This window comes from Ictidomys tridecemlineatus, chromosome 9, assembly GCF_052094955.1.
Source record: "Ictidomys tridecemlineatus isolate mIctTri1 chromosome 9, mIctTri1.hap1, whole genome shotgun sequence".
Classification (NCBI taxonomy): domain Eukaryota; kingdom Metazoa; phylum Chordata; class Mammalia; order Rodentia; family Sciuridae; genus Ictidomys; species Ictidomys tridecemlineatus.
In genome coordinates this window covers 45,420,422-45,434,814 of record NC_135485.1, presented here as the reverse complement: position 1 = coordinate 45,434,814, position 14,393 = coordinate 45,420,422, and the positions used below count along the sequence as shown (strand labels likewise).

General features: G+C 34.1%; 1 protein-coding gene across 28 annotated transcripts in view; it reads right to left on the bottom strand.

The window, feature by feature from the left end:
* The window catches only part of Adgrl3 (adhesion G protein-coupled receptor L3), a 773,708-nt gene that overhangs the window by 476,017 nt on the left and 283,298 nt on the right, over positions 1-14,393 (bottom strand). For 27 of the 28 annotated variants that reach the window (XM_021730674.3, XM_040292372.2, XM_078021326.1 and 24 more), the window contains one exon: positions 5,653-5,856. The exons of the other annotated variant lie outside the window; for it this stretch is intronic. In XM_021730674.3, the coding sequence (XP_021586349.1) occupies positions 5,653-5,856 (204 nt within the window). The remainder of the gene's footprint in view (positions 1-5,652; positions 5,857-14,393) is intronic. 28 annotated transcript variants of the gene reach the window in all.

Below are 14,393 nucleotides of genomic sequence, written 5' to 3'. Positions count from 1 at the left end.
AGACAAGTTCAAAATTTAGACCTAATCTTGGCTCCACTATATCCTTGTTAGGTATTACTGGAGGGTAAGGAAGGATTGAATGAAAATCCTGGCAAATGTTCTCATTTTTCAGGATATCTTATATCTAGGTCAAAATAGAATTGCTAATATAAAGAATAGCACGAACTTTTGTTTGTAATGAAAATAAGTTATGCTAAAAAATAGCACTTTTAACTATTTTTTTCAGATTTTTATATTGGATTATGCAAATAATACAGTTATATACATGTTTTTGTGTGTATAGATATACATATATATGAGATATATATACATATACATATGTAGGGGATATATATATATGTAGGGGATTGAACCCAGGGATGCTTCACCACCTTTTGTTTTGTTTTGATGCAGTGTCTCACTAAGTTGCCCAAGTTGGCCTTAAATTTGTCTCACTTTCCCAAGTAGTTGGGATTATAGGCACTTGCCACTGCATCAAACTGTGTTTGTTGTTGTTGTTTTCGTGTGTGTGTTTGTGTGCATATGTGTGTGTTAATTACTGAGGACTGAACCCAGGGCCTTGTACATACTAAGCAAGTGCTCTATTATTGGGCTACACCACAGCCCTTTATTTTATTTTGAGACAGGGTCTCACTAAGTTTCCCAGGCTTGCATTGAAATTGTGATCCTCCTGTTTCAGCCTTTCAAGTGGGTGGGAGTACAGGCATGTGCAACCCCACGCAGTTGGGATATTGTGTTTTTATTCAATGGATAAATGTTCAGTTGACAACATACCACTCCTTACCAGCATTCTCATCTCCACTGTCACTCTTATCTCAGTGAATGGGACAGTCATTCATCATACAATCTCTCAAGCATGAGGCTTGGTAGCTTTCCCTTTATGTTATTCTCTGTCTTACTCAGAAACACAATAAATCTAAATGCCAATTGTCACTCATCACCACTACTAGGGGGAGGATTAGTGCTAGGGATTGATATAGGACCTCATGCGTAAGCATACGCTCTAGTACTGATCTTCCCTAACAGCCCCCTCAACATCACTATTGACAATCCACTCATTGAGTCAAAACCACCAATGCAACCAACTCAGATTTCTTATCTGAATTGATATAACAAAATCTCCATCTCATCTCGAATCTTCTAGTTTGTTTTTCAAATGTGCCACTCCTTGCTTAATTTCTCTAAAATTAACTTTAGTTTCTTCTTCAGTGACATCAGGAAAATGCTGAACTTCTCATATTTCTGATTAGATCCTTCACCACCTCTGCAGATAGATTAGTTCTAGACTGATGACTAAAAATTATCCTTAGGACTGTTATGCTCCAATTGCATACTGAACTAAGCCTTTGTGTTACTGCTTCCTCTCCTTATAGTAGTACCTTTCTTCTTCCATCTATCTGTTTGGCTAATTAATACTCATCTGTGGGGTTGCAGCACAGACGCCACTTTATCTTCAGATCAACTTCTCTGATCCAATCAGTTTAGGTAGATAATACCTCCATGTGCTCCACAGTACACTGTTTTATGCACAAGGAGAATTGTGTGGGCCCTTGGCCACAGAATGTCTGGAGCACAGTAATTAGATAAGGAAAATTGACTTTCGCCCAATGGGAATTAAATTCTCTTCCTTGGAAATCTGAGCTAAGACGCAAGAATGCAAGTGCCATTTGATGGTTGGTTTTGTGACTTAGAGAAATGGTGTACAATTGGAGGTTAAAATCACTTATAATTACAGTGAGCAAAAAAAGCTTTTGGAAAGAACAGAAGAACTAGTACCTTAGGAGGGGAGGAAAACTCCCCTTAAGTTATTTCTTGATCACTAAAGTCTAAGTACTTGAGTCCTGACATTTCTGTAAGAATATGTATCCTCAAAACATTATTCTTATATTTGGCACCCTTTCAAACATACACACACACACACACACACACACACACACACACAAAGTCTGTCTTAATTTCTTTTCTGTGATGAAGAACTGCTCTTGTCTGGTGCAGATAGGAGGTATCCTCTCGCATGCATTCAACACACTTGCACTCTCCTTTTGTCTGTTCCAGGAGACTCACTGAGAGATCAAAGTTGGGTAGTTCTTCATCTTTGTCTCCCTGGGACTTACTGTAATACCCAGCATGCATTTGTACTCAAACAAGTGTTGGAAAAATAAATGAGTAGAAAAGTGAATGAGTAACCTCCAATATTCAGTAATATGTTCTACTTTTAAAGGATGATTTTGTTCAAAGTCAACTTAAAAATTAAATAGCACTTACTCCTTCTTTACCATCATAATAGAAGCTGTCCCACCTATTAAGATGAAAACCTAAGAGTGTGGGGGACAGGGTCAGTAAGGTAGAGTTGATGTAATTCTTCAAAACGACTGATAGAATACACAAGCCTCCTATAAAAACATTTTGGTTCCAGCAAAAAGTGAACTTTAAAATGAGCCCAGGCAGAGTTACTAAGACATCCTGTCAGGCCAGAAATGCTTTGTCTGCTTTTTAGGAGAAAACATGAAGGAATATGGCATATTGCATGTGTGGCTTGCAGGAGGATTGTTTGTAGATCCTCTCAATGAACTTTCTAAGCACCTACATGAAAATCACAAACACAGCAAAGAATACAATGAATAAAAGTACATTAACATTCTTTAACTTGTTGGGAAGCTCCATATCTAGTCTTTATCTGGGCAATCTGCCCTCAGACTTCCTTCTACTTTAATATACTCCAGAGAAACCCAACCTTGGAGAATCATTTTTTTTTTTTTAATTCTTTATGCTTGGCTGCTGTACCATGAAGTTCTAATTCCTATGAATCCAAACACTCATTTACTCTCAAGTAATGTTAGCTCTCAAGGGTCAAATGAATTTTTAAAAAATTCATAGTGTAATTCCAAAGCAATAAAAGAGGTTTTCTTTTATTCTTATGGCTATTTTTGTTGGATCTATAATGTGATTGTTTGGCCATCTATACAAAAACCCAGGTTAATATTCGAAGGCAAAGTCACTTTTAAATCACAGATTGATTACATTAATATCACCCTTTGCTATTTGTACTTATTTTATGTTTCAATTCTTACAGTATCTTTGTTCTAAGAGCAGACTGTTGTTTTTGTTGTAATAAATGTTGAGAAGGTAAGGAAGGAAGGGAGGAAATTTGAGATGACATTTTTCATTTGAATTCTTCTGTGTCTTCTCAACTTAAATAGCTCAAGATAATGTGAATCTCATACTTCTATTACATTTTGAATACTTGTCCAAGCACTCTAGCTCTGTGTACCATCCTCCAAGTCTGAAAATATCATGCCCCAGTTATATATACTTATTCTTCTTTATTCTTTCTATGGGGAGCCCTCTCAACTGACCTTCAGTCAATTTCTTTCACTGATAAAATTACTTTTGCACAACAGCAACTTTCTGAAAGCATCACCTCATCATAACAGACATGATTCCGTAAGCTCCTTTTATATAGCACATAACATTTAGCTTAGTCTTCATTTATGATATCCCATGAAATCTGCCTTGCACCCTCACTTTCATACATCTTAAGCAGAATATAATTCAAGTTGCCTATTTGATAGTAAATTTAAAAAACATGATTTAATCTCCCCATTATATGTAACTGGCCACATATAATCACGGCCAAGACCAAAGATTAGGTGTGTAGAAAAATCTTACTAAATTGGGGAATGGGAGACTGGAGCTTAAGTCAGTGGTAGAATGCTTGCCCAGCATGAATAAGGCCCTCATTTAAATTCCTGGAGCTTTAAAAATAATTAATATTGAAATTTAAAAATTAGAGAATATTTAAATTCAGTCAACTTCTCAATAAGAGTTCTAACTGGTATTCTAACTGACTGATATTCTAATTTTTTTTAGAAATAGAATTGCTAGCAGTTGTGTGTGTGTGTATATATATGTGCGCACGCATGCATATACACACACTAGTAGCCGATTTAAACATATATAAGATCTATTTATAAAAAGTAAACATCACTTCTGGGTTTCTTCTTCATTTGTGAAAAAAGAATTTCTTGTTAATATATATTCATTGGAGTCAGTTAAATATAATTACTAATATTAATATTTTATAATATAAATCAAAATACAAGATTATGATGAAAACTTGGTGACTATTGAACCACATTCTGAGAAAAAAAAATATAGCTGTTTTCAATTTAGAAATTGTCAGGTTTGAAAAGGCAATATAAAGCAAAGCAGAAAGCAGAAGTGGAATTTTTAAGAAATATTTATTACACAAAGTCTTTGAATTTTCAAAATGTGTTGGGTCCTTCCATGTGTTTCTATGCAAGTTAATGCAATTGTGTTGTACTTGGTTGCATGTCACCCTACCACTCCTCAACCATCACCACCAAGGAAGAATTTCTAATCTAAAAAGAGTCTAGATCATGGATAGAACAGTAAGTGAAGGCATGAAACTGTTGAGTGCCAATTTACCAGCCTACTTACTCCTTTCAATGTGCTGTTGTAATTGAAGAGTTGTGTTTCCTTCTCACAGGTCACTAAAATCTGAAGTGGTTTCATGGTCCACCTCCCACAGTCCCTGAACTGAAACAAAGTATTCTAATTCCATAAGGAAGTTTAGAAGATGAACTCAGGCATCACAGTGATACTTCATGTTCCTTTGCCATTATTTCTTTTTTTTTTAAATTTTTTTAATATTTTATTTTTTAGTTATCAGCAGACACAACATCTTTGTATGTGGTGCTGAGGATTGAACCCAGGCCGTACGCGTGCCAATCGAGCACACTACTGCTTGAGCCACATCCCCAGTCCCTGCCATTATTTCTTGTATGCCATCCCCTTCAGCAAATCACTGGATAGAAAAGGTGATTGTGTTTGGTGATAAGACTTGATATTCACTGTTCCCAGACAAATGCTTCCCAGTGTTTTTCATGCTGTGGCACACAAATAAAATGATAAAGTTTATATTCCCTGTGAGAAATTACATGGATATGAGTGCCTGCAAGTAGTTTTGTGGAAGAAAAAAGAAAAATTGTAATTTCTAAATATTATGTAAAATGAAATGTAAATTATTGGGGGGAAAGAGTAAGTATTATGTGCAAAACACTCCTCATTAGAATTTCAAAGTCTGGATGTCATTCAATGTACTCAACAGCTGCAGAAGCAATATTAAATACTTTCCTACATTTTAATAAGAATTTTAGGTTGCTTCTATAATAACCACTTTTCTATTAAGTTAGCTATGCTTTAAATTATTATACATAATTTCTAACCAAGATGTTTTCATCATAATCCTTTCAATGTCTTGTTAGTTTCCTTTGATGAGATTTTTTTCAAACAAGCCCATGATCAGAAATGTTAGAGCTTATCTTTTACAGCCTTTCAAATTTTACAATAGTTGAAATTGTCACTAAACTTCTTGTGATAATGAAAAAATATTTTAAATCCAATAAAAATGGCAATATTTCAAAATAAGAATGAGGCTCTAATGTACAACAGGCATGCACTGTTAAAATAGCTGGCTAGGATACCAAGAATGGGCAACATCAGCCATGAATGAATGCAGATGGTAAATACATAAGACCACACATTTAGGTCACAGCCTGGGGCGAACTAAGCCTTCCAGGAGCCACTGCCCAGCCACCCCCAGCCCTCTCTCCCCACCGCTGGCCGCACCTTGGGCTGCAATCTGTGCTCCTTGGGCACCTGGACCACGAACTCCTCTGGCAGCTCCACGAGGCCCTTGTCCACGATGAGCAGTAGCACGCTCCGCAGAAGGCTGCTGAAGGAGATGTCTGGGTGGTAGAGCGCCTCCTGGGCTGCGCTCAGCATGTCGAAGTGCAGCAGCAAGGGCTGGATGTCTCTCACTGTGCTTGCCACCTGCGGGGACCGCAGGGCGCACCATCAGACCTGGCTCAGCTCAGGCCAGCCTTAGAGGAGCCCTGGTAGTGGCTATCCCCAAGGCAGCTCTCAGCTGCAGGCTCCTGCCAGGACTCCAGCCACCCAAGGCCCCTCTCTGACAGCCCTGGAGCTAAGGCAATCACATCATGGCCTCTAGGGTAATACTCTTCTAGTTAAACACTATTTTAATTAAGACAAAAATTCTCATATTAATCTCTAACAAAGATAGAAAATTGAACATAAAGATTAAAAGCAGAATACACTACCTGAAATATAAATGTTATTTATATTTTTATAGATTCAAAGCATTTTGATATAAATTATGAGCACTAATATCTATGTATGTGTAAGTAAAATTATTAGTAACTGAACTCAATTTTTACACACTCAGAGGAAAGCTTGATAAGGGGCAAAAATGTTTCAAAATGTGCTTTTTTGTTTATTTGGTTTTGTTTGTGTATGGTTACACTTAAATGGATTGTTTTATATTTATTTATTATGTTTTTCAGGTCACTTAACTAAAATTTTTGAAATATATTATTTTAAGAGGTATGAAGGACATTAAAGTAAAAAAAGATATACATACATATTTACCAGTTATATACACAATGATTTTTACTGACAAATGGTACATATTACATAAATGAATAAATATGGAAGACCATGACAATAATGAGAAAATAAAATTTTACACATGATTTTTATAAATAATTCACAAGCAGTCATATATTTAATGCTATGAAAACTGAAACTATTTAAGTACAGGGTTTCTTTCTGGCAAATTGATATACAAAATATACATTTCTCTACACTATTTGTAATTAATTTAGTAAGTAGTAATGATAATTAAAATGTACCTACCAATGGAAGATAAAGAATTTTACAAAGAAAATTATTTTATTCTATGCAAATATTTCTAAGATATTTTAACATGTATATTTAAAAACACATTAATAAAGCTACATCACTAACATTTAACAGTCAGAAGAGAAACTAAGAAAATCAATAATGTAAGATCATTGTTCTAACACAAGTTCATGCAGTGATTCTATAATGTCTTGATATTTATATTTACAAATTAAGAATAAAAACATATCCCTTCAAATCACATGAAATGACACAGCTTTATAGAAAAAAAGTATTAAGAATTTTGTTACACAACATATTTATGATGGAAAATTTTATAATGTAAGTCTGAGATACTGCCCTGAAACAACTTTATAAATTTAAATTCATGGTACGGTTACTAATATATCCATTGCATTGGCAATCTGAATGACAGTTTGACAGCCTATGTGAAAGAAAAGGAATCAAAGAAAACCAAGTTTCAAGACCAAAAAAGTTATGAAAATTGAAATCTCTAAGTAATACCTATCTTTGACATTTCATTCTAGTATTTTCTTTCATGTTTCCTTCAATGGTATCTTTTCTAAATTTTTTTTAACTTCTAGAGTATCCCTTTCCTAACTGCCCAAAAAGACCCTGCAGCATTTTAAAACTATTTTTACATGAATACTTACAGGAAGGTTTCCCCTAAAATTTTAAGTTCTTTATAGAAAGTGATAAGTGAAAGTGAATTAGAATATTACTGCACAAGTTTCAGTTACAATTTCGTTGAAAGAATTAACTCTCAGCCAAGTTACCTTACATGCACATTTGGAGTGATGGAGCATGTGCTTATGTGTTTATTCATTCAATAAATATTTACTAAATTCCATTGTGATAGGTCCTCTTCTAGCTGCTGAAGAGTTTGGTAAACAAAATAAACAACATACCTACCTTAATGAATTACACATCTGGTGGGGGAGATAGAGAATGAATAAATACAGATAAATAATAAAAATACCATATAGATACGATGGTAATCTTCAGAAAACATCAGGAAAAAAGGCTACTATAGTTGAGTTTTTAAGGAAGACTTAATCTATGGGGTTAAAATTAAAGCTGAGGGGCTGGGGATGTGGCTCAAGCAGTAGCGCGCTCGCCTGGCATGCGTGCGGCCCGGGTTCAATCCTCAGCACCACATACCAACAAAGATGTTGTGTCTGCCGAGAACAAAAAAATAAAACATTAAAAATTCTCTCTCTCTCTCTCTCTCTCTCTCTCTCTCTCTCTCTCTCTCTCTCTCTCCTCTCTCACTCTCTCTTTAAAAAAATAAATAAATAAAATTAAAGCTGAGATTTCAGTGAAATTCAAAATTTCTAGCCAAACAAAAATCAAAAGAGCACTGCAGGCTATGCAAAGGTCTCCAAGATGGAAATATACAGGTCTGTTCAAGAAATAGTACAAAGAACAATGTGGAGAGGCATAGTGGTTAAAGAGAATAGTCTGAAATAAGGTTGGAGCAAGCAACACCAGATTATTTGATCTATAAGGCAGACTCAAGAATTTAGTGTTTAAAACATTTGTTTTGACACTTAATAAATTCTAAGGAAGAAAGCGTAGGGAGTACATGATAGGGAAAGACATAAAAAGGAATAATAATTTCCATTGAACTAGAGATAAACTATTTCCAGGAAAGGTCAATTTTTAGAATAAGCAGACAATGACAATAGAGTTAAAATGCATCTACAATAGAATTAAGCATCAGCTGGCAAATACAACCATGTCTGTATTTAAATGAAGGAAACTTAGCATCCAGAAGAAATAAGAGCATGCTCTAAACAGAACTAGAAAGCAAGCTCCAGGAAGAATGTTTATATCATGGAGTAAAATAATTTCATGGAGGGAGACGGAAGCACACAAAATACCAGGAAGTTGAGTAAACTTATAAATTGGACTCTGACAAGTTCTATGAAAAGTGCTCTAAAACATTGTTTGTGTCTACAGATTTTATGCACTTAAATTCACCAATAATATGAAAGAAACCCAGAGGCACTGGTTTGTGACTGCCAGAACAGGAAGGACTGTCTACAGGGACTAGGGCTGTTAGAGCCTCAAATCTTAACTTCCATTTAAAAAATTCTTGCATATGCTTCTGTTAAGATATTGTGTGACTCCTGGGGAAACATTTATTTTGTCTTTTCTGGAACTATTATAAAAATAGCTTCAACAAAACTCTTCAAGATAAATATCACATTTAAAAATATGGTATTCCATGAGAAATATGTAATTTCAGAGCTGGAAAGATTCTCCTGGCTCCCATACTAGACGATAACCCCTAAAAATTCCTGTTAAAAAAGATACCCGAACTTCTTGTGAAGAGGCTGTGAGCAGAATGATAGATCCTTTGGCTATGACTTCATTTGAAGCAGCATATTTCCTCAGTTCAAGAAAGGTGATATCCATGTGTGCCAAGTTCTTTGTCACCATTACGGTGGTGATTGTTAATATATTTGCCCCACTGAATGTCACTTGTCACCTAATTTACATATGCTTGTTGCTTCCTGGGTTCTCAGGTACCTGACAACCACCTGCTGACCAAGGTTCCTATTAATTCTAAATTTTAGGGGGCCCTAGAGTTCCACTCATGCATGCTTTTCCCCTTTGCCTAAGTCAGAATTTACCTGTGAAAGTTACTGACAATTACTGGGATTATGGTTTAATTCCTGAGGATCAGTAACAGCTTTTAATATTATATGCAAAACTGTTTTGTTGGTACAGAGGTCTTCTAGGGGGAAGACCCCAATCTTCAGATTCTCTGATAATTCTATTACCAAAAAAAAAAAAGACTCAGGAATAGGATCTGTTTTAATTTTCTGTTTCATTCTATAAATGAATCTTATGTGTGTGTTGTGAAAAATGTCAAAATCAAAGTGAAGTTTGTGTCAACCCTAACAAAAAAATAAAGCCACGAGGTTATGAAGGAAAAAAAAAAGAAAAGAAAAGTGATATCTATTTTCTAGCATTCCCCACCCACTTGTCTAAATTCTGTATATGGCCTACAAAAACAAATCACACTTCTCCTGGAGGGTACTTTTCTTCAGGTATCTGAAGAAAGACTTTACATACTAGGTATCTTTCTTCTCCAGACCTTGAAAGAAAAGTTTTTTTTTTTTTTTCAAACAATGAAAAACATACCCAGCATGTGGCATTTACTGTAATTTGGAAGCAATGCTTCCTGTCATTTTCTCGCTCCCATCTCCATGTGAGACCAGTTTCAAACCCTTTGTACAGAGTTTTTTAAATGTGTTCAAGGTAATTTTGGTTCTGGAACAGGAAGTGATAATAAGGCCAATGTGTCTGGTTGTTTCTTTGTGCCCTTCTTCATAGAGAAACTTCATTCCTGTTATAAGAATTGAATATCTAATAAAGATTTCATTTGAATAGATTGGGGAATGTGCTTTTTAAAATTGGAATTGCCTTAATCACAGAGAATGTTCAGTTCTCATTATAGGTAATATGAATTATTGTTATATCCATATCTTCCACACAATCAATTCGTACTGAGAAATTTTTATAGTTAAAACAACTTCATTTTGCTTTCCTAATGGGCAAGTGCATGAAATATGAAAAGTATTATTTAATAATTATTTAATAACTGAAATGATCTAAATAAACAAAATACCTGTGTTTATGTATAGTTTTGCAAACATCAAAAGCCATCAGAGTATCAGTTTCAGAATGTTGATTATATGTGAACAAGAAGCAAAAAGGAAAAACAATAAGTGTTTTAAGACATAAAAGTATTTTTCATGGTAGTACCATAGTGATCATATTATCTGTAAAACATATAATCAAAACAAATAACAAAAATATCACAACTCAGTGGTATATGCTTTCAGAGACATACATTGATTTATAAGTAATAATAATTTTAAATAAGCACTGTTTCTAAACAATTTCTGCTGTTTCTGTTTTGTTATTCTCCTTAGATGAGGACTCATATAATCCAATTATTCAACATCTTCCTTCAAACAGATACTGATCATAACAGTGAACATGAAGTATCTGTAAAATACTGGGGTGCAATACTAAAATACTTACAAGAAATGCAAACAAGACAACACCATATCATGTTTCTCAGAGTTACAAGTGATTTAAATTTCATAAACCAAGAATTTTTCCTATAAATCACTTATTTTTGTGTTTCTAGGTAATATTTTATCATGTCCCCCTCCTCCCCTGTCCAGCACTAGGGAATGAAATGATGGTTACTCTACCACTGAACAACATTCCCAGCTCTTTTTTTAAATTTTGAGACAGGGTCTCCCTTTGTTGCCAAGGATGGCCTTAAACTTTTGTAGTTGGGATTGCAGGCATATGCCATCCTGCTCAGCTACTATGTCTATTAGTTAGCTAATCGCAAGCCTGACAGAGTTTTAAATATATGCTAATATAGCTACGATTCTAGTATATGTATTCAACTTTGCCTTCAATATTACTTCTTGGATACAAAATGCTTATCCTTCTATTACATACCTAACTAACACTATATTCAGATTATCCTTCTTAATAGAAAATTCTTTTCCCTACTGCTCAGGCTTTCCAATTCTCACTTCTTTCCAGTAACATTCTTGCCCATAATGTTACCAAAATGTTCTCTTTCTCTCTCCCCTCAACACCTACATAAATATATATATATATACAACCCCACCCCCAATTTCACAATATTTCCCTTCCACTTTCAACTAAAATTTACTTATCTTCTCATGTTTTGATTTCCAGGATTTAAGCAAAAACAATATTCCTTTCTTCCTTAAAGGATGATTTTTTTCAAATTTTAAAATTTCTTTCCTTGATTTTATTATATTCTAGTTTAATCTGAGTATGCTGTTTTGATTGGTTCCTTTTTAGTTTAAATTATAGGTACACAAAATAAGGCAAGTGCTTGGTGGATTATAAAAATGCTTATGGAAGAAATCCCTACGGGATGATTGGGAGATTTTGATTTAAATTTATATTTGAAAAGAGTTAGGGCATCATTAGATTGATGGCTTTGAGTCCAATTTTTCATATTAAAATTGCTGATACACATATCTATGATTTACTGGATTATTAGGAATATTCACTAAACTATTTGAGTACAACTGTTCAGCAAACTGGAAAGTGCAATTTAAATACTGGATATTACATTGAAACAATTATAACAGCAAATGATTGATAGTTGAACGTCCAGCTCAAATTCATTGGAACATATATAGAGGAAAGGAGGAACTATTCCTTTCATTTCCTCATAAATAAAGAAATATTCCCAATTATCCTTTAAAAATAAAGGAACATGTCCTCCCTGTGACCTTCAAATTGAACATATAAAAGACTATTCCTGATTTGTCCCTGAGGCATGTGAGATGGCTGCATAATTTTTTTAGAGGTTGAGTAGTAATCTCCAACAAAAGTCACAAAAGTTCCAATTCAAGCACCTGAGTGTGGATGCTACTGGGTAGCAATTACAACATGGAAATTCTAGCAGAAAAATCTGTTTCAATTCTTAGTCTTACAATAAAATAGCTCAGTAGTGATAAATTGCCCTCCTGTGCATGGTGAAGCAACTTTCATGGAATACTTGGATATTGTTTCATTGAACTCAATAGATTTCTTCTCTAATCTGAACTATTTCATGCAGTGTTGGTATGCCCTATGTGGTTGAGCAGTTTCCCCTTCAAAATTGGTTCCTCACTTTTTCTATACTACATAGCTTGTTATAGCAAAATAATGAAAAAACAAAATAATATAAAATTTTTTGCCAAAAGACTGTTCAAACAAGTTACAAAACCTTTAAAAGACACACTGAGACTAGTAAAAGAGGCAAAATGCTCAATTGTGAGTGAAGCTGAAGGGTTTGTAGTATTAAAATATCAAAGAATCACATTTTAATTGGTTTTCAACTCTGGCATTTTATGCATACTATAAATTAAAGAAAAACATTGTGATCTATTCATTGTGATGGTTGCCTAAATTGTAACGCTGCAATGTAAATATTTCAAACACTTGTGAAAGTGAGTAAGCAGAGAATTTCTGTTAATGAAATAATTTTTTAGAAACTTGGCTTATGACCAAAAAACTGATTTATTTTCATTCAAATTAAACAAAATATTTCATAGCTTACTCATCAGAGGAATGACAACTAATTGTAAATTTTTCTTTTCCAACTAAAAACACCTACCTCAAAACAATAAAAACAGATTCAAATTCATGGTAACAAAATACAACTTTGGAATTTATTATTCACATAACACTGGCTTTTCTTTCCTCTGCTCCACTTTTTAGGGATATTAAGGTTTTCATGTTATGAAAACTGTGCTTTCATAATACTGTAAATTCCTTCTTTAGAAATCTTTACAGTCATGGGGCATTCTTCCTTAATCACATTGCCAATTATACTTCATGTGTGGGCAAAATTAGAAGAAAATGATACACATTTTGACAGAGATCTCTCACATTAGTGAGTTCTGTCTTCCTATCCTGAGTTAAACATAATTGGCATCTCTAGTTAAGAAGAATGAGAACTTTTTTTTCCTATTTTTTTATAGTAGTAAGAGATACTTACCACCTGCCTCCCACCCCCTTTCTCAACATAGACACAAAAGGAATTGCTTAAATGCTTGTTAACAACAGCAGAAATGTTAACAGGATGAAATGTCAAAATGATCAATTATGTTATGTTGGTTCTATACACATAGTGTGATTATTATTGGACACCTACCTACCTTTAAAGATCCACATGGTGGTTTTGCTCTGTCTGCAGAGCTGTAACATAAACCTGCCAAAGGTCTGTAACCTAAAATACATCTGGGCTATTACAGCTATTCCAACTATTCAGCTTGGTGACTAATCTAAAAGTCTTCCTTATAAGTCATTGTTGAGTCCTGTTCCCTGGAGGCAGTGCATCATACCAGCCTGTTGATTTAAAATGTATGTATTATCTGCCTTCATTATTAAATCATGTACCCTTAAGGTTCACATGCTTTCACCAATTCCACTATCAAAAGAGAGGAAAACAAGAAAAAAGGACCACTCATAAATAATCACAGTCATTGTTGATTTGTATGGGGAGCTATAGTAAAGAATAGGCCTAATCTAATTCAGGTAATGTTTAAGATAACTAGTTTTGAGGGATTCTAATGGCCTGGAGAGAGTTAGTAACATGTGAAAGCAGACTGTTTGTTCTTTTTATAAATAAGGAAGTTTTTTTTTCCACCTACAGGATCTAATCGTATCTGGATCTATTCTACTCATGTCATCTGTTATTCTCTAATGCAAAAAGAAAATCAATCTGTTTTAAAGTCATCTGAGTCCAAGAAAAAGAATTAAATGTTGTAAAATGCTATTTTAATTTTTAATATTATTTCTATCTTTGTATTTAATCAGAACAATAATTTGTCTAATTTAGCTCAATGAATTACCTCTTTTAACTTCAGGAGTGACTAATATCAAAGTGAGAGTATATCTGTCATTCATTATTCAGTTTCTACCAACTTAGAAGGAATGGTGAGGACAGAAAATGTTACTGGGCTTACAATCTAATTAAAAGTGACAGACTTGCAATCAGAATAGCTTTTCAACACCCTTTAGCATTTTTTTGAATGCTGATCTAAGCTTAAGATGTTCATTAGTAACTCATTAAAGACTTAGTT